The following is a 19,712-nucleotide window of genomic DNA, read 5'->3' as shown; positions in this document are numbered from 1 at the left end:
GAAGAGCTCATACCATATACTTTACAGTATAACCAGCTACATAGAGGTCTTTGATCTCGTAACACGATAAAAAAAATCACCGTAAGTTGCAGTCCCTTTGATAAATGATTACGGTGACGCATGCAGTCCTCCTCAGTGCTGCTGCCGCCAAACAGGGGACGTGATTTTCTCTGCACGCTGCTGAGAGGCTTGACACCACCACACCAGGGGCTGCGGCCAGGCCAGTGCACTGCTGCCCCGGTGCACAGCGTTCTGCAGTCATTGGGCAAAGCTGCGGTGAATTGTCTCCCTCCATCCCACCACCACCACCGACCCAACCCAACCCCTGGGGGAGCGCACCCCTCTCCCCGCCTCAGCCACAGGAGATCACCGTGAAGCGCTTGGAAATGCACGACATGTTGTGGAGGACGATGCCCAGGAGAAAGACCAGGACGCAGGCCACCAGGATCACAGTGCAAACCCCTGACCAGGTGGAGCTTTTCACAACGCCTCTCCGGTCTGGCTCCTCCGCTATCCCCTCGGCAGGGAGGCCACCCTGCAGCGGCTGCTGCTCCGCCGGGATGGTCACCACCGCCAGGGACTTCTGCTGGCTGCCAGGCAAGAGGCGGCAGCCAATGTCTCCCGGCAGTAGTGCCCTCTCCTTGGAGAGGGGCAAGGGTAGCATGTAGCACCCATTGCTGGGGAGTTTGATGAAGACCGGGGTGTGCTCCGAGGTGTGGGGGATCGCAATGACGGCGATCACCTCGGGGTCATCGGGCAGCTGCGACACAGAGTACCCCGGTGGCAGCTTGGTGATCCCACGGCACCAGGGGCACCGCAGGTCCTTCTGGCTGGTCCTCATCTGCTGCAGGCACACCGAGCAGCAAGTGTGCTTGCAGTCTAGAAGCTTGGGCCGTCGGCGGGGGCTGTAGTAGTTGAAGCAAATCTGGCACTCCAGCAGAGAGTCCTGGGACAGAGTCTCCATGGTGGCCAGCGCAGGGAGGCACGGCGGCCCTCGCAAGGAGCCTCACCCCGGCACCCCACAGCTGAGGGGCAGCACCCACCTTCTCCACCCGCTTCTCCTCAGGGCAGGGCCTGCCTTTCCGCCGCTTCTCCTCAGGGCAGGGCCTGCCTTCCCGCCGCTTCTCCTCAGGGCAGGGCCTGCCTTCCCGCCTTCCCACCGCTTCTCCTCAGGGCAGGGCCAGGTGGCAGCGAGGGAGCACGCAGGAAAACCTCCAGCCTGAACCTTTCAGTACCTGAGACAAACAGAAAAATGCGAAGGAACAGGTTACTTACAGGAACCAGTGGGAACAAAAGAGCCCACCTAAGCGGGCATGAAAACGAGCACTGGCCTTGTGATCTGGCGGGAGAAACAAATTTGCCACCCTGAACAAGAAAGCATCTTCCCCACTGGCTTCACCAAACCACCCAGGGGAAAACCTTCAGGTCAGCCAGCACTAGATGGCTTCTTTTTTTTTTTTTTTAAAAAAAAAAAAAACTACCAAACCACCAGTCCGCCACTCTCACTTATATTTATACCCATAACAGGGGAGGCTGTAGTTCACTAAGCAGTTCCTTCAGCATCTACCTCCTGTCATATTCTCAGGACTTTTCAGCCCTTCCTGCACCTTAACAATTGTTCTCATTTAATCCTTTAAACCCCTGAGGATTTTTAGCTATTTGGCTCAACTACTAAGTCTGTGTGAAGGGCGGGGGAAGGAAAAAATATGTTTAAATGGCTGCATTTCCACAGGTTCCTGAACTTATGCCTGTGCATGAATGAGCAACCAAGTAACTAGACTGAAACACACACATTTGTGCACAACAAAAAGGAATGGCATGGTTTTCAGTCCAATTAACTGTTTGCCTGGTGACACGAGCAGCTTGTTGAACATGGCCCTCTGAAACATACGCCTTCCCACTGATGAAAACTTCACCCGAGAGAAAAGGCTCTGCTTAGACCCAGGACCTCCGAACAACACAGAGAACAATCTGTTAATGCACTGAATTACAGGCAAATTGTTACTAACCTCCTTCTACACTATTCACTGTAAAGGGATTCTTTGCGTTTCCCCACTTATTTCTTATAGCTATGCAAAGAAAGGCAGCTGTGTTTACTTCCACAGTGAGTTGTTTAGCTTTGTTTGATTTTGGTCACTCCAACGCATAATAAATATGGAGGGGTGACATTTTTACAGCTCTTTGCATTGCCTTCCTTGCTGTATTTAAGAAGAAGAAGTTTGAATTTGCATCCAGAGAACACAACAAAGGAAGCTCAAAATATTTGCATGGTGACCTTTGATATTCTCTTATTGCGACGTTATCCCCAAAAGAGAATTAACACCCGAGGTCCACAGCCGTCAGGAGGACTTTTTCCTTTCCATAAAATTATTTCTTGCTCTTCCTTCCCAATCATAGCAACAAGGTTGCAACACGCTAATCGATGGGTGACGTCAGTAAACGAGAAATAACATCATTCCAGAACACAAGGTAGGCATGGATGTGGGGTTTGCAATGCTGGACAGACCTCTGGACCACACCGTCCCATAGCCTGCTCCTGGCAGTTACCGGTATTTGAATAGGGGAAACAAAATACACATCATCTCTTCAGATGCCAACGACTGAGATATCACTGACATTGGCAGAACTGGCCCTGCTGCTGATTTTGTAATAGCAGCGGATTTTGGCTCACAAGGCACTTCAACAAACACACAGTGACAATCCTGACTGAGGAGGGAGCAGGGGCATTTATGAAGGCAGGAGCTTGTGAAACACGGGCAACAGCTGCAGGAGGAAATGGCACGTGCCAGCCACCCCAATGGCACTTTCAGGACACTTCGCCTGAACACGGCACAGAGGCTACTGCTGGGAGAGACCCCTGCCAGCGTGAAGCCAGCACAGGTCCATGTGGCACCTGCTGTACACCAGCATTACACATGGCATTAACAAATATTCCATGTGCAGAGGGAGCCTAACACTGCACGCAGGGGGCTTTGCATTCACCGCTTGCATGCAGGCCGCACTGACAGAAAGTGGAAGAAATTGAGTAGAGGTTTTTTCTTTATCCTCTCCTTCCCGTTACCATCTCCACATCCCTACAGTACAGGCAGGCACAAAGGAAGACTGTCACAAAGAGTCATTAAGAGACTGGCATGCAGCTGAGAGAGAAAAGTGAGGCAATTCCCAGCTGAACAACATTAAGAGACAAAGGCCACATTAGAAATTAGTTATAGGAACTCAGGAAGGGATCACTGAAGCCACCAGATCCAGTTTTCAGCAACAAGCAACACAGCAGTTCTATATTTTGCACGGAAGTATCCATACAAAATCTTCACAGTTACACACCGTCCATGCCAAACAAGCTCAGGCACCACAAGATGCAACTCTGATCTGCTGTATCTGCAAATCTATTAAAAAAAAAAAAAAAAAAAAAACCACAACACCCAAAAAACACAGGTATAACGATACCACAGTATTATTACAAGAAAAAGCCCCAGTGCCTGGAAATTCAGAAGGTAAGGCTTATGTTTAAAAATAGAGTGGAAGTACTCCTGCAGATGTAAATCAGTATCTCTGCATAGAAACTCTGCCCTCCGCATTTTGGATGTCAATGAACTGACTGGTGAAGTTCTCTGACCTCATTTAACTGTCACCCACAAACATCTTTCTCCACTTACAGTGCTAAAGGTAAACCAGTTCCTATTGATGTGAACGTGATTGGGATCAGGATAATTTTTCTGACCTCATATCCTTGTCCTGGAGTCATATACTCGGTGAGCTATCAAGCCCCTCATCCCTGTCCCAGTGACATCCTTACAGTGTAAGACCAGTGCTAGCAGAAAATGAGATGAGGTACTCAGAACTGAAGACTAAAACAAAAGTCACCTCCAGGCAAACAGCATCCTAAGGAAAAAGAAGAAAATCCATTCCAACAAGAAGATCTCAGCTGGTTTGAACGCTAAGTAATGCTGTGAAGCATTTCTCCGTGAGGTTAAAGTTTTAAATCATAAAGGAAGAAAAAGGAATAGAGTGGAGCCAAATTAAAAGGTTAAGATAGGGCTTACCACCTACATAACATACATTGTTCAGTTATGTGCAGTTATATTTGCAGAAGCTGTAAATACAATGACATCTCCATTTTAACCTGGTGCTGAATCAAGGAAACAGTCACTTCCAACTGTGTGTCTTGAAGTTACTTTTTTCCTTTTCCTTTTTTTCCCCCCAAAAGAACAACTATATAAACATTATTTCAAGTAATAAGGTTGCATTGTGCATATATCTATACTGAATTATGACATTTCTTATTTTCCTAAAATGTCTCAAATAAGGATCAGAGGTGTATTTTGACAGATCAGTGGCAACATCCCATAAGCAGAGAGGTTAGTATGATTCCTTCAGAATATATCTAAAGAGAAGTTAAAGAGTAGCCACACATCTAACCCCTTGGCCTCTGCTGACACTGCCTTGTTCAAAGGTTGGTTAACTAGCTTCACAGCTGCAACGTAACTTTATTCCCAACCATACTGAAAGCCTCACAACCCTCCTGCACTCTGCCACAGCTCCGTTTGGGGATAAAAGAAAGTCAAGCCATCATCTACAGTCAGAATCAAACTGCATAATGTCTATTTGATTCATTTCACAGAACATAGTTAGGAAGGAAAAAACCACGGGAGCTCCCTCAGTACTCTTCTACCTCTTCACTTAAAAACGATGCCAAGATTTAATACTGCAGCAGACCTCCTCTTGGACAGGGGTCTGAACTCTCTAGTTCGTGTTCAGCTTACCCCCATACCAGTTGGAGGTACTGAACTATCGCAGGTGAACACCTCACTCAAAGCTTACGCAGACTGGACTCTTCTCGGTGCTTTGAGCACGAAGACTGAAAGGCAGCCAGGCTGCACGTGAGGGCACGGCTGACATCAGCATCAGCCAAAAGCATTGTTCTGTCATTATTTGCTCTCGTCGCCCAGTGACGCCCAAGGCGGGTGAGGGGACTGTTGACAGGAAAACACAGGGGAAAAAAGTCAGAAAAGACTGTCAGGGATATCTGTATGTTTCTGCAAGACAGACAGCGCGTATGTATACATGGATGTGGACACGCATGTGGAATGGAGGGCTGGGGACTATAACAGTGAAACCATACACACAGAGGCAACTGCAACGGCCAGTAGTGACTCTGCCTGGCACAAACCTGACAGCAACTGGGACCTCTTCAGGGCTGAGATCTAACTAGTAACACAAATGAAAAATAACTGGGTATGAAAAACCACAAGCTCTAAAACTCAAGTGTCAGAAAGGTACAGCAGGAGCAAAGGAAACGAGAAGAGACAGACCCTGCAAAGAAGCATCGGGAGACGTCTCTGCCTCCTCTGCACCCTATTCACCTTGCTGTGGGTCTGCCCAACATCCACAGGGCTGCCACTCGTCCGTGAGATGAGAGATACGCAAGCGGTTACAGAGACCCAGGGAGGAACCTCCAAAGATGATGACCCCTGCAGCAGAAGATCAAGGTACAGCCGGGTGGCTGAGAGCATGGCACAAAGTTCCTCCTTGCAGATTTGGGCTGCCCTCTGCATGAGTCAAGAGGTTTTAAGATTTGAGAAATAATTGCGTAACTCAAGAGCAATAAAGGTCTGGAGAATAAAACAAGTATTTCAGCTGCTTGTCAGTCACACTATCTATTCTGCTGGTATCTTGTTGGAGGCCACAGCAGAGCCCCAAGCTGTCTTTTTTCGGGTAAGCAGGAAGCCAGGAATGCTAAGGTATCAGCTTCCTACTCCCCAAGAAAGAGAAGGGGCATTTGTTGCTCTCTTGCAATCCGTAGCTTGCAAGCACAAGGCAGGCAGGTGCTGCAGGAGGTGAACAGCTGAAGGGTGCTGCAGCTAGTATAGCACCACTACAGACAGCAAGAGGAAGAAGAAAGCACAGGTTTGCTGCAGAGGAAGTTCTGCACAAACCCTAACTATAAAGTGGTCCCTAACTGGCCAGGTCAGGAGAGACAGCTGTTTTTGGAACCCAGTGCAAAGACATCCATGACAGCAGCACAAGTCAGAGAACAGAGTAATGGCAAATCCTTGCCTACTGACATAGTATTTTTACTATATAAGGACAGCCTGAGTGATACCATGCCATGGAAACCACAGCCTTGAAGGGATGCTGCTCCACTGGAGATCTCAGAACTATCTTCACACATACTTCCTAACTTATTAGGGCCCAAAATTATATTAACTTGAAAGTCCCAAAAATATACTTTAACAATACCTGTGGAATCTAATACAATTCACAGAAGATTAAACATCATATCACATTTTTCAAGACTGGCTTCGGGGCACGCTGATGTAGTTAGCTGATCACTGAAAGAAAGCCTCAAAAACTTTGCACCGACTTATGCACGTATTTAGGCACGCTCTACTTGCTGTACGGCAAGGTTAATAACAGACTTTGAGCAAGGCAGTGCATTGATGATACTTCACCTTTTTCAAGGAAGGTTCATTACATAAACTCCCCAAACACATTAAGAATTCTTTGACAGTATTACTTGAGTATGTATGATTTATGATGAAGAAAGATCCATTCATTTCAGATGCCCTTAGGGTGGAAAGGAGATGGGGGTGAGACAGGGGGTACTGTTCTCAATAGGGGAACTAATTGCAAGAATCATCTGCCCACAGGTATGGAAGGAAACATGTGCTGGAGTTGCTTTAAACTGCTAGTGAGGATGAAGGAACATATTGAATATTTGGAAGAACTTCTGCTACAAAATTCAGCATCTGTGTATATTTTCAACAAATTCATGTTTGGACAAAATGCACTGGGGCTGTTTCAAATGCCCAGGATGTACTACCTGATTTCCCCTGAATATCCTTCACTGAATGATCCTATTTATTTTTAGGCTGTTCTGTAGCACTAATTACCATAGTAACTGAGAACAGCACGACGATTAATTAATTTATTCATCACAACACCCTTGTTAAGAGAGAAGTATTATCATCATTATATTCTTTCATCATCTAAGAAAAGAAGTGCTGAGAGACAAAGCAGTTGGTCCAAGGTCATGCAAGCACCACCCAGATTGCCTCAAAGCTCCTGGACAACTTCATCACAGCTCCATGTTTCACCTCATGAGCTACTGGGCAGAGGTCACAGATTCTGAACAGATTCTTTTTTGCAACAGAGAATCAACAAAGCTCAAAAAAACACCCATTTCTCCCCATTTATTCCAGCTGGCAGCATGTCCACAGTATGCCTGAGATTTTTTTGTGGCATTGAACATATCAACTTTTCCACAGACTGAAAATCATGAGAACCTGTGATCCAGAAGTTAAAGTATTTCCACAGACACAGTTCATCCACCACGTAGAATACAGCTGCGAGACTATATGCATTTTGAGGCACATAAAGCTAACAACAAGACAACAAAGTTCATAAATTCTTCTCTCCACAATTACTTACTTTCCAGGCACCTTCTTCTGAACCAGGCAGCCTACATCCACCATCCTTTGCATTTAGTTATTCACAATTGCAGAGAAATATTGCAGAGTGAAAGTGTTTCAATTTGGCCAAATCCTTAGCCAGTGCAAGCTGGCACTGTTCCTTTAGCTTTAGTCCAGCCCTTGCCAAGATAAGAATCAAATGTACACACTCCCGGATGCATAAAGCCGCAAAAAATAAAGCTGAGTGAAACTGTGATATATGACCCTACAACATCCTATGAACCAGCACCAGGGGATCCACACTGATGGAGAACCTGCTCTGGATGATCTCAATGGCACAGATCAAACAGGACAGCAGTTGTCCTGTCTCTTTGGCAGCTGAGCGATAGGAGGTGGATGATGAAAAAGGAGCCTGGTTGCAAGGTACCATCCCACAGCATTTACCTTAGAAAGTGCCACCAACCAGCCCTAGCAACAGGAGACAGAGGCAGAAAGGTCACCCACAAGAATGTAACTAGATGTGGAAGTTTACAGTTTTGGAGCAAAAACAGATCAGGTGAAAACACCAATCTTTGGTGTTTATAGAAAACAGAGAGACACTCACATGCTGTGTTGTTCCATCTCACGTCCACAGCCGCACTGCTCCCTCCTTTTATCTGCAAACTTTGACACGTCCACATTCCCTGGCTCCAAAGACCTTATTTTGGTCAAATATGACCAGGATAAGCTGCACTTTGTTCCAACAGCAAACATTACTAATCACCTGCAACGTGCCAGGTCAGCAAACGATGGGTACAGTTTCTTACTGCTGAGTCAAAACAGTACAGCTATGCTCATCAGGCAGTTTCATGCGAGGTGCTTTACCAGTGAGAAACACTGTGTGAAATCAAAATATTCCACAGAAATGTGCTTGTTGCAGACAGGCAGAGACAGCCGACAGCTTTCCAGTCCACCCCGCCCCTCAGCAGCCCTCTATGAAGGTGGCCCTGGAGCCCAGGATGTGGGAGCCTGACCTGCTCCTCACCAGCCCAACTCTCACACATCTGCAGGTTTTTGACAAGGTCACTTGACAAGTTGCCCCAGAGCCATGGTTCCCTAAACCTCCCAGGCTCCCTCCAGCCTGGCAGAGCACAGGGGACCTCCCAGGTGCAGCTCTGCCCGCTAGAAGGAGCGTGAAGGTACTCCACCACTTCTGCTGTCCATAAGTCCTAGAGTTTCTCTTCCCGTGTGAGGGTTGCACTGACAGGATGAGACCTGACTGTGGTCCTAAAGCACCCCAAGTCTGAAAATTTCCCAGCACAGGATGTTAAAAGGTTCCCTCCCAATTTGCAAAGAAACAAAATCTCCAGCATTCAAAGCATCCCAAGGGATGGTGCTCATGTGTACAGCCCACTCTGAGCACAGCACTTGCAGGGCCATTAGCACTTTTTTAAGTTTTGCTGGCTGCTCTTAATTATGCCTGACTCACTCCCAGGGCGAGAGGAATTAAAAGCCAGGTTTTTCCACTACCAAGTGAGAGACACGTTTGCCATTCAAACTGATATCAAGAGGAATGGGTGTGGAAGGGGTGGTGTGAAAAGAAATCTACCCCTCACCCCCTGAAAAAAAGCAGCACCAGTAGTTATTTATGACCAGGACATCAGGAGCAGGTGGTTGGCAAAATCAGATTTAGAAGTTGGTTCCCTAACTTAAAGTGAGGTCACAAGTTAAGTCACTAAGGCCAAAATCCCACAGCCTTACAGGAGGAGCTATGGACATTAAACTCGCTCTCAGTAACAGCTGTTAAATGCAATGCAACATCTTCTTTCTGAGAGATTTTCATTTATGGCAACATGACAGAATTCTGTAGCATTCAAAATGCTGAGAGAAGCATGAAGCACCTGATCACTTTAACGACAAATTTTACTCTCCCGTTAGAGCTTTATGCTTCACCTGCCATTGATAGAATTTGCCTGATACCTGAAGAGAAACTTAATTAAAGATTCTTCCCTCCCTCCCCTGAGAATTTGGTATTAGACTTAAAAAATACACCATCCAAAAAAAAAAAAAAAAGTGATTTTAAATAGAGCTCAAATGAAGACACTAACACAGGTCAATGGGTGATTGAGTGGGAATCAGCTTGAATTAGTGTATTAAGACACCAGTCTATAATTACAGGAGAGAGTGCTACAGCTCTCCAAGGTCATTGAGTGGGTTTTCATAAAACTAGGTCAAAATCTACCTGCCTGTGGGCACAAACAGAGGAGGAGAGAAAGGAATCGATACTCACACGTTCAGTCACTGCGTATACAATGCAAAAACTGAAAACTCAATTTCACACTTATCTCAGGAAACAAAAGTCCTTCAAATGAGAGTTTAAATTGTTGCAACTCTGCCCTGCGCTCCCACCCTGTACACCCCGCCTGCTTAACGTGGTGCTCTGCGCTCTCTGCGCTCACCCAGCGCAGCTTCCTGAGGACGTGAGTCTGTGAGCCACATCACTGAACAGCTACCTTCATTCACACGGCTCCTCTCAAGGGCTGCGATGGTTTGGAGCTTGTTTTGTTTGGCTGTGGGTTGTTTGTTTCTTTTTTTTTTTTTTCTTCCTTCAGAAAAAGGAAAAAGATAAGCACAACAGACCTCAGGGAATCAAAATAATACATCCTTTTACATTGAAATAGACGGGATTAAGAAATAGGAAAATATTTTATTAGAAGCCATACAAAAATAAGTAAGAAAATTCTCTTCTTTCATAGACCATAAAGAAGCAGAATAAGGTTGGAAGGACATTAGACAGGGCAGGGGGAGCTTTTTCCATCTTTTTACCTTTCTCCTGAAATCTGCTAAGGGAGTAAAGCCCCCAGTTTATCAAGAGAAAGGGTGTAAACAGATGTCCTAATGCAGAAGAACCACTTCCAAGAGCTTATCTTCACAACAGAGTGGAAGATAGCCAACTAATATGCCTCCTCAAGGTCAACAGCTATATTGTTTCTGAATGCAGACAAATCGTGATCTTCATGCATTTTCGGTCTCTGATAAGTACTACAGCTACTCCAGGTCACGGCACTGGTCATTCTGGTTTGCAGACTACACCAAAAGGAACTGGAACTGGTCCAAAAGCTCCTTTCTTATTGGAAACTAATCATTCACCCTGTAACACTTCTGGCAGCTGGTAATATTAATACCACCCTCACTCCCTGAATTTTGGGAACAGTCCAACTCTCACTGCAAATATGGATCACAAGCAGAGTTAGCCCAAGCCTGAACTGCATACATATTGATGATTTCCTATTTCGTGATTTATCTCTCTGCCTTTACACCAGTAAAATCCTCCAAAAGAGATTTAGCAGGCTATACTGGATAAATAATTTCTTTCAATACTTTTCCAAGTTTCTACCCATGACTATAAACACTCCACAAGCTCCAGTTCAGACAAGTTATGAAGCGCATGGCCTGACATTAGCTACAGAAGTTAATGGGATGACACATGCTCTTGAGGTCAGTTGCACATTTACATACTTAACACACTGTCCATCAACACAACCAGTGCAGAACCTGGTGTCAGAAGCTACAGGCAGATCAAGGTAATCTCTAAGCGCAGATGCCTTTGCTTCCCCTGCACCACCCTGAAAAGGTGCTACCTGAGGAAAGACAACACAACCTTCCCAAAAGAGCTGCAACTAAACCAACTGGTTGCACATCAACTAACCCAACCAACTCCACACCATGATTCGAAGACCCAGGACCACCAGGGAAAATTTCAAACTACTGGTGAGACAACAAACTGACACCAGGAAAGGCTCTCAGCTCTCTCCTTCATGCCCATGGACACAGGCATCCCCATGATAAAAACGAGATGACTCCCATGGATGGACTTCTAGGATGAAGCCTAGAACAGAGTGAGGGGATTTGCATCAAGTATCTCCTTCATATGAACCAGCACCATTTGCAGACATAGGTAGTCTCCTAGCTAAACAATGCGGTGTTCTCAAGGGTGATGATCATAACTCAGGTTGGCACCACCACAACCCTCTCCGGTGGGCTGAGATAAATTACAGCTCTGGGAGTCAGAGCTCAAAGCTGCAGAATAGCTAGCATCTCTCCTCCAGCAGCCTCGCTGTGATGGGAACCGGTAATTGGCTGCTCAGATGCTCAGGCACAAGAAGAAAGACTGTTCTTGCCCATATGATGTGAAATCTACCGTTGCCTTCCTTCACAGAGGTAGTATTCGATTCCAAGAGCCACTCACCTTCTGTAGCTGCAAGAAGTTTATCAGACCTGCCAAGCTTTGTCAGGTTGTATTTCATTCTTCACAGTGAATCTCAAAGTTAGGGCCAGACATCACCCGTCATACTTCTGCCAGTCAAAGTCTGGCTGCTTTTGAAACACCCTGGTGTGAAAATACTCTCTGTTTGGCAGCACTTAACTAACAGTACACAGCATTTTTGCTGTGTGAAGGAGTGCAAACGCTGGGAAAGGACTGTGTTACAGTACATTAGAGCAAAACAATCAAAATGAAGCAAACTGCTTTACCTTTTAATTTTGGGCCTAGTTCTGCAGTCCTTGCAATGTAACAGCAGAACAAACTTAGAAAAGATAACTAGCATAATATTGCTAATGCTCAAGACTTTATCACAATCTGATAGTATACAGCCACAGTGAGTCCCTAGGCTTACACAATTATAGACAATCAATTCAGTACTCGGTAAAAAGAAAGCTGCTAGCCCCATTTTTCTGAAGAAAAGCCTGAAAACATGAACTTCAGAAGCTCCAAACCCCAGTTAGGTAGGTAGAACCCTAAACTTCAGTCTCTGTCTTGCAAGCCAGTCTCATGATTTACGCATATGAGTTAGAGCCAACTAAAGAAATGTAGTTTTGAGGTGAACAAATTCATTGGCAGTTTCAGATCAAATTAAGCAAATACTTTGTCCTTAGGCAAAAATGGTCATTTCCATTAAAATGTCAGCTCGTTTCAACTTTCATTTCAATTTTACTATTTTCTTTCACAAGACGTATAAAAAGGTAACTCAAAGGGCAAACAAAGCTTTTTGTATTGACTGGAACAATTTTTTCTTCTGATGTGGTCAGCCATTGAGTGAGCCAGAAGTCTCTCTTGCTCACATCGGTCCACTGCTGAATATGAGACGCTGAAGTCTAGCAATACACCATGTTTTCTTTTTCTTTCCCAGTCTAGCAAAAACAAATGAGATAAATACACTCCAACTATCAGCAGTAGTTTCACAGCAGCGTGTTCTCAAAGACTGTTATTCAGCTTTTTTTTGGTTGTTGGCTTAAAAAAAAAATCACAACATGGGGCATTTTCAACAGACAAGTCATGTTTCATGACGTGATCGAAGCCTGAAGAGGACTACGTGGTTGACAGGATTACTGGCTTTTACAAGTGTTTCTTGCTAAGGATCTAAAGGATCTTACTTTGAAAAGGCAGGTGGTTCAGGGCTTTCTAAAAAAAGTCACACTCATCCCAATGGTATCAAGAGTACATCCCAAAGTCATTAATTGCTTTTGAAAACTTACATGAGATAAGCTTCACCCCTTATTTCCACCATGTATTCCATGTGACATCACATAGAATAAGGACCAAAGAGGTGCCTTAGGGACAGCTAAAAGAAAGGGGGAAAGGCCAAAAGTCTGTGTTGCCACTCCAGAAAGTGTCGCATTGGAAGAGATGATCTAAGGAGACGTGGTGTGCATGCACACAGCTTTATGCATCTATGCAGGATTCGACCACATTCCACTCCATAGAGGTCTTTATTCCATTTTTCTTACAGTATTATATCTGTATGCCTCTCGCAGTTTAACCCCAGCCAGCAACTAAGCACCACATAGACGCTCACTCGCTCCCCCCTCCGTGGGATGGCGGAGAGAATCAGAAGAGCGAGAAAACTCGTGAGTTGAGATAAAGACAGTTTAATAAGTAAAGCAAAAGCCACGCACACAAGCAAAGTAAAACAAGGAATTCATTCACTACTTCCCATGGGCAGGCAGGTGTTCAGCCATCTCCAGGAAAGCAGGGCTCCATCACCCGTAATGGTCACTTTGGGAAGACAAAATGCCATCCCTCCGAACGTCCCCCTCCTTCCTCCTTCCCCCTCGATTATATACGGAGCATGACATCATACAGTATGGTCATTTGGGGTCACCTTGTCCCAGCTGAGTCTCCTCCTAACTTTTTGTGCACCCCCAGCCTACTCAATGGTGGGGTGGGGTGAGGAGCAGAAAAGGCCTTGATGCTATGTAAGCACTGCTCAGCAATAACTTAAACAATATGTGTTATCAATGTCATTCTCATATTAAATCCAAAACACAGCAGCTACAAGGAAGGAAATTAGCTCTATCCCAGCTGAAACCTGGACAGTGCCTTACAGTGGTGCACTGAACACTGGAAATGTCAATGTGAACAACCAAACCGAAGCCAAAGGAACCATACTGACACACGCCTATTGAGGATTTGGCCCACAGACAGAAAATCAATGTTACAAAACAGATCCAAAAAATATCTCTTTTCTACTGCCAAAACAAGTTCTCAAATAGGATGAAAAAAATGTCAGCTCTGGACCCAGATTTGCATTGTGCCACAAACTACATCCCTTGCTTTCCAGCCAAAAGGTTTTCAGAATTATTTAGTTTACTGACATCACTGTTACTTTTTAGAGTTGAGTCAGTGTTTTCCTAACTTTTGCTTAAGTGACTCCACTGTGAAGTGTCTTTCACTTTAATGATTACCACTGTTGGTTTTTTGCCAACCACAGAAATTATGAAAATATTCTAGTAAATCAAGACATAAAGAAAAGAAATACTTCATTTTTTGCCAAATAACAGCATGGATTGGAAAAATCCTTTTCAATTCTTTAAACCACTCCTTCATACCTTGCTCTGTATTTTTTAAGCAGTGAAGCCTCTGCCAGTTTCTTTCACACTGAGTTTGCAAAACACCTGCCAGAGTTGAGGTCTTTGCCAATAAACAGAGTCCTTAAGTGCTATAACAATTAAAAAACCAATATAATGATCAATACAAATAATCAGTACTATTATTATTGCTACCATCCACGCTCTTTGGTCCAACCTCTCATTTTCTAGAGCAGCTGCCCCTAGAAAAGAGAGCGAGGAGAGCAAGTGCCAGCAGGTGGCACTCCAGAATACAAAGCATTAAGCACTAGGGCCTGCAGGACCAAGAAAGCCAGTTCTGCTCGGCTGTCCCACCAGCTTGCTTCAGCACCCTTCCGGAGGTTTGGTTTGGGATGACCATCTCCACTTTCCCGCTCCCAAACAGCAGGGACAAATGCTGCCAGTCCCTGCTTTCAGCACCATAAGATTCTCCTGGTGCAGGGTGGGATGCAGCTCGCACAGTCATTTCTAAAAGAGAGTAACTAGGGTACCAGCACAGCCACAGCCCCGAGCTCATTACTTGCTCCCTGGCTGAGGGGAGGGCTCCTACAGGGCAGGTAAGAGTCGCTTTCCCACGTTGTGCATGGAGAGGTGGCAGCGTCTCACTGCCTCCCACCACTCTCCTACACTCCTCCAAACAAACAGCAAGCTTGGATATAGCTGAAATAATGCTGGCTTTTATTGCTTTAAGACAGCAGCAACAACAAAAAACCCACACCCTAACGATTAGGAAACCAGTTTCCCTTCTGTTTATTTTTAGCTACGGTCCACACACACAGTGTGCACCTACACCGTTGGGAAGCATCACTACAGCCAGTTCCTTGAGGCACGAGGAAGACTCCCACCTTCCTCTGAGCCTTCTGCCTCACCCCGACACTTGCACTCCTCCCGCAGCAAAGTCAGTCAAACCAGCACTTCTTTTCCCCTGGAAAAGTTGAGAGTTTAAACCACTGAAGATCATACAACTGGGAGGAAAAAATGCCTGCATTTTTATCAGAAGTCTTCACGAATTACCTAAAACCTATACAAATACAGAAAATAACCAGCCCTCTTGCAAAAAAGCAGAAGTATATACTGCTTAAACTCTCCTTAAAGGCAAACCTGTACCATGGGATCCATCTGCTCATGTGGAAATAGCAGAAAAGATCTGTCAGAAAGTAATTTCCTTTCCTCTCCTGTATATGTCAGTGGATCACTGGCATTCCCCCCCTTGAACTGACCCCAAATATAAATAGACACAAAACTGGAAAAGTTTAAGGTCATCTCTGTGGATATGAGCAACGCACAAACTAAACCAAACCAGGCAAAGTAACGTGCCCTTCTTGCAGAAGGGGGTTCACAATCAATGCCACATTATATCCATTATGTCTTAGGAAATTAATTTATATCTAGAACAAACACATACCCTTTTTTTCATGATGGTTCACTACCACCGCCCACTGAAAAAAGCCAGATTCAGCTCAAGGTTTATGTACTACACTGCAAAAAAGTTTGCTCAATGTATGTTTTTAGAGCAACTATCTTTTAATATACCAAGATGGGCTGATGGCACAGGAAGAAGAATGGGGCAACTGTTCTTGCTTACTCTGCCTTTCTAGCTGCTTTTCCAATGTGGATTTGGTTCATAAAATATTCACACATGGAAAAGCAAGTCATGAAGCGTAACTGTAACCCATATCAATCTTAACACTGAGCAGCAATGAAGCATGTAACTGTCTGGTGATCATCATGAGACACCAGCAATATTTCCAAGTTAGCGAGTTGCACAGTTGCTCCTGTAAGAACTTATTTGGATCTCCTGTTTCCATGGATCTCCCTGAGCAGATGCGTGGCCCCCCTGCTATTCCACCCACCTGATCAGGAAGCAGAACATAGGGGTACCCAGGCTTTGCTATTCTCACTATTTGGTACAACAAACCACCTTCTCTAATGAGCAACCTCTCTTGATAGAGGAGACTGCAATTAGCGTGGACTCTTGGGAGCTTTAACGTTCCCAAGCAGCAAAATGTAGGCAAGTGCTGGTAAGTAAGTTCAGAAAGGAACGCAAAATTCTCCAGCACTGACTAGTCAACAGATATGGAAAAGTCTACCCCTTGGTAAGTTCTGAATTTAAATTTAGAAGAAAATACCATATATTTAATGGATATGGGGGACCAAAGAGGAAAGGAACATTAGAACAAAAGCTTCTTGCTTTAAAAAGGATACTTCTATCCACCTATATTCTTTTTTTAGCTTGATTTTTACAAATGAGCTCAGATTTTGCAAGTAGACTTTCAGGCTCCTCAAAATAAGAGCGCAGGTGCAAAACACAGGTGCTCGCAATGTGAGTAGTACAATCATAACTATACAGGCATAAGCTGAAGGCCTTTTTCCGAAATAAAAAAAAAAAAATCATTAAATATTTTCCTTCCCTTGTGTCTGATTGCATAACCCCTCTAAAGAAAGTAGTAAAGGTCACTGAAACGCACAGGCCTTTGCTGATGGAAAAATGCTATTATATACTGTTTAAAATTACACAAAAGAAATGAGCACAAGTGCTAGAAAATGAGACCTTTAAAGGAGTTAACTGAAAAATTCCAACTCGGCATGATAACCTGATTTAAAATTGCACATGTACATGTTACAGCCACCTCTGTGTCTCTCTTCATTTGAAAAAGCAACAGTTTCATAACCGTATCAAAGGACAAAGTTGTAGATTCTTATCACTTCATTAAATTGCCAGTGCATGAACTTTAATTTTTTTTTTTTTGTTCTTGTTTCATAACCATCCATTAACATAAAGAGATCAGAGTTTCTGCAGTGGACCACATAGAGGAGTTTCAGCCAGCAGAGGAAGCAGTAGCACAGGAATGAAACCCAAACATTGGAGAAAATGAGTCAGGTTCCTCAAAATATGAAGAGTTTTTTGCTGTAGCTCCTCCAAGGGCTACAACAGTAAAGTTCTGTAGTCGTGGGGTCATGTTCCCAGTGCCCTTCATCAAACGCCACCACTCATTCTTGGGTCATGCTGACTCCAAACAAGTGGAAGTAAGGAAGAACGCAAACATGTCACAAAATTGTAATCTTTCTTTAAATAACTCCTCATTACCAAGGTGAGACCACAAGCCACCCTCTGTCTCACACCTTCTTGTGTCAGGGATGTGGCTGCATGAGAAGACAGAAGACCAGGACTGTAGATCAGGACTCCAAGAGGGAAGCCAGTATGACTTTTTTTCCCAGAATTATTTTTGAACATGGGCATGATACCTTCTTAAAATACACATTTCCTTATCAAAATCCTTTTGACCAGCTTACCTTGCCCTTTCGCAAGGATGTTCAGGAACACCAGTATGATAGCATTAATTCATTTTTTTTTACATATGAAAACAATTATAAATTTATATATGAGTTAAAAAAATCACATCACAAGGACTTTGCAGGTGGATAAACAATTTCTTTAAAGCCTCATTTCTTTAAAGCTGTGAAAAGCAGCCTGGGTCCAGTCCTGCAAGCATTTCTTTGTGCCAGCGACCCCTCCACACGAAGCAGCTCCACTGAGCTGGGTGAAGCCTCTTTCACAGTAACTGTTCTCTGGCACAGATTTGGGCCAGACTTGCCCAGAAGTCCTTCCACTGGAGAGCCAGGTCATCCCACAAGCAGTCCCACCTCCGCCAAATGCCAATGTATGTGACATGCTTGTTACACGTTTGAGAGGAAAGCTTCGCTCTTCCCGATCCTTAGATGAAGAAGAGGAGGCTAAATCTCAAAACCTTCAGCAAAAGCTTTCAAAAAAGGCAACTGCTGGATTTTTAAGACCACCTCAAAATCATCCTGACATGCCCTAGATTTCCTGATCTATTTTAAAATTCCCTTTCAACTGCTATTACTTGTGTTTTCTGTGGAAGTCACACAAACAGGGAGAGCGGCAGCTTGCAAGAGGCTGTAAACTGAAAGGCAGAAGACATCGTGAAATTGAGAGAATAAAAAGACAAAGTTTCTGTACACTTGAGGAGTTTCAGGAGGGTCAGGGTTCTTTTTTGAAGGGAGGTTGCTAATTAGTCAACTGTAACAATAGCAACAGTGTCCTTGTAAAAATAGCTCCCTGTTTATTAAAAGTAAATTTGGGAGCAATACAACTTCACTGAATTCTCACCAATTTGCTATTACTGACCAGCTTCTGTCATCCAGACATGGCTAAAACTTCATACACTGACACATTTCCCACTCCACAGACTGACTGTATATCCGCCTGTTCTATCAACACAACTCCAGCATTTCTGTTGATTTCTATTTTAAGAAGGGAATCTACTTCAGAAAGTAAAATCTGAGGCGTACTTTATTCCCGTTCTCAGTCTAGTCCTATTCCACACTTCAGAAATATTTATGACAGACCCGCAAGAGAAGTCTCCTCAGGCAAATCAAATCACCATCTCCTACTTGCTGTACTTTGAACTTACAACAAATTCCAGTATCCTAGTATCAGTTATTACTGCAAGGCAAGCCCCTAAAATACTGGTATTTCATGCTTGCAAATTAAGTCAAGATGTTGAATTAAAATAAAATCAGACAAAAGTGAGTTTTATTGGAAATCTGGGGTTTCAAATGAACACCTTATGAATGTACAGCTATGTCACCTGTACTAAGGAAAGTGTTGCCTTTCTACTACATAATAGAAATTTGGTAACTCATTCTCAGAGCTGTGAAATGCTGCCCAACTCCAGGTGCTTGCATATGGGATGATCAGTGTTCCCATTCTCCAACACAGATTAGGTTTCCCAGCTAGATTACATCTCCCACAACCACAATGGCAACTCAACATAAGAGGAGATGGAAGCCAGCCATAGAGCCAAGCCCCCAGGGAAGAATGGGAAACAAAGTATGCTAATTACAGTTCCCATGGGAGATGGTGCTAGCATTCCTAAACCTAACCCTTCAGTCCCATTTTTCTGTGAAAGGAGATTTGGGATTTTTTTCCCTTCCATAAAATAAACCAATGAACTTTGAAAAAATGAGGATGCAGACAAAACTTCCAGAAGGCAATGCAGGACAGATCATCAAACCAGCTGTAAAACCAACTGAAGAGGCAAAAAGCTTCACTATTTTACTGCTCAGAAGCAGGGATTTTTCTGCTCCAGGAACATTCCTGAGGCTTCATACCAATAAATCCCCGATTCCATCCTCCACCACACAAGTCTTCCCATTTTTAGTTTAAAATAAAACTGCTACACAGGACTGGGTCTTTAAACCCTTACTCATCAAAACCCTTCAAAGCTTTAGCTAGGTTGCACCAGCGTGACAGAAAGACCTTGATCTACAGTGGTGCCCCAGCGCTTGACACTGAAGTGAAAAAGAATTAAGAGGGGCTCATGGCTTCTGGATGCTGCAAGCCCCCCATTTCCTCATGCTGCTAACACCTCATCCTCAAATCAGAATATA

At 44.2% G+C, this 19,712-nt stretch overlaps 1 protein-coding gene across 1 annotated transcript; it reads right to left on the bottom strand.

The window, feature by feature from the left end:
* Positions 1 to 341: 341 nt before the first annotated feature.
* On the bottom strand, positions 342 to 1,045 carry RNF152 (ring finger protein 152). The gene has a single exon (XM_082479578.1). It carries the CDS (start codon positions 962 to 964, stop codon positions 353 to 355), a length of 612 nt encoding a protein of 203 aa, XP_082335704.1. The 5' UTR covers positions 965 to 1,045; the 3' UTR covers positions 342 to 352.
* Between the last annotated feature and the right edge of the window lie 18,667 nt (positions 1,046 to 19,712).

This window comes from Vanellus vanellus (genome assembly GCF_965231255.1).
Source record: "Vanellus vanellus genome assembly, chromosome: 2".
Lineage (NCBI taxonomy): Eukaryota > Metazoa > Chordata > Aves > Charadriiformes > Charadriidae > Vanellus > Vanellus vanellus.
The sequence above is the reverse complement of the archived record's forward strand: the minus strand, read 5'-3'. Positions and strand labels throughout refer to the sequence as shown.

Bases quoted from the DNA above. Each gene is read 5' to 3' on its own strand.
- RNF152 (XM_082479578.1), bottom strand. From the start codon at position 964: ATGGAGACTCTGTCCCAGGACTCTCTGCTGGAGTGCCAGATTTGCTTC.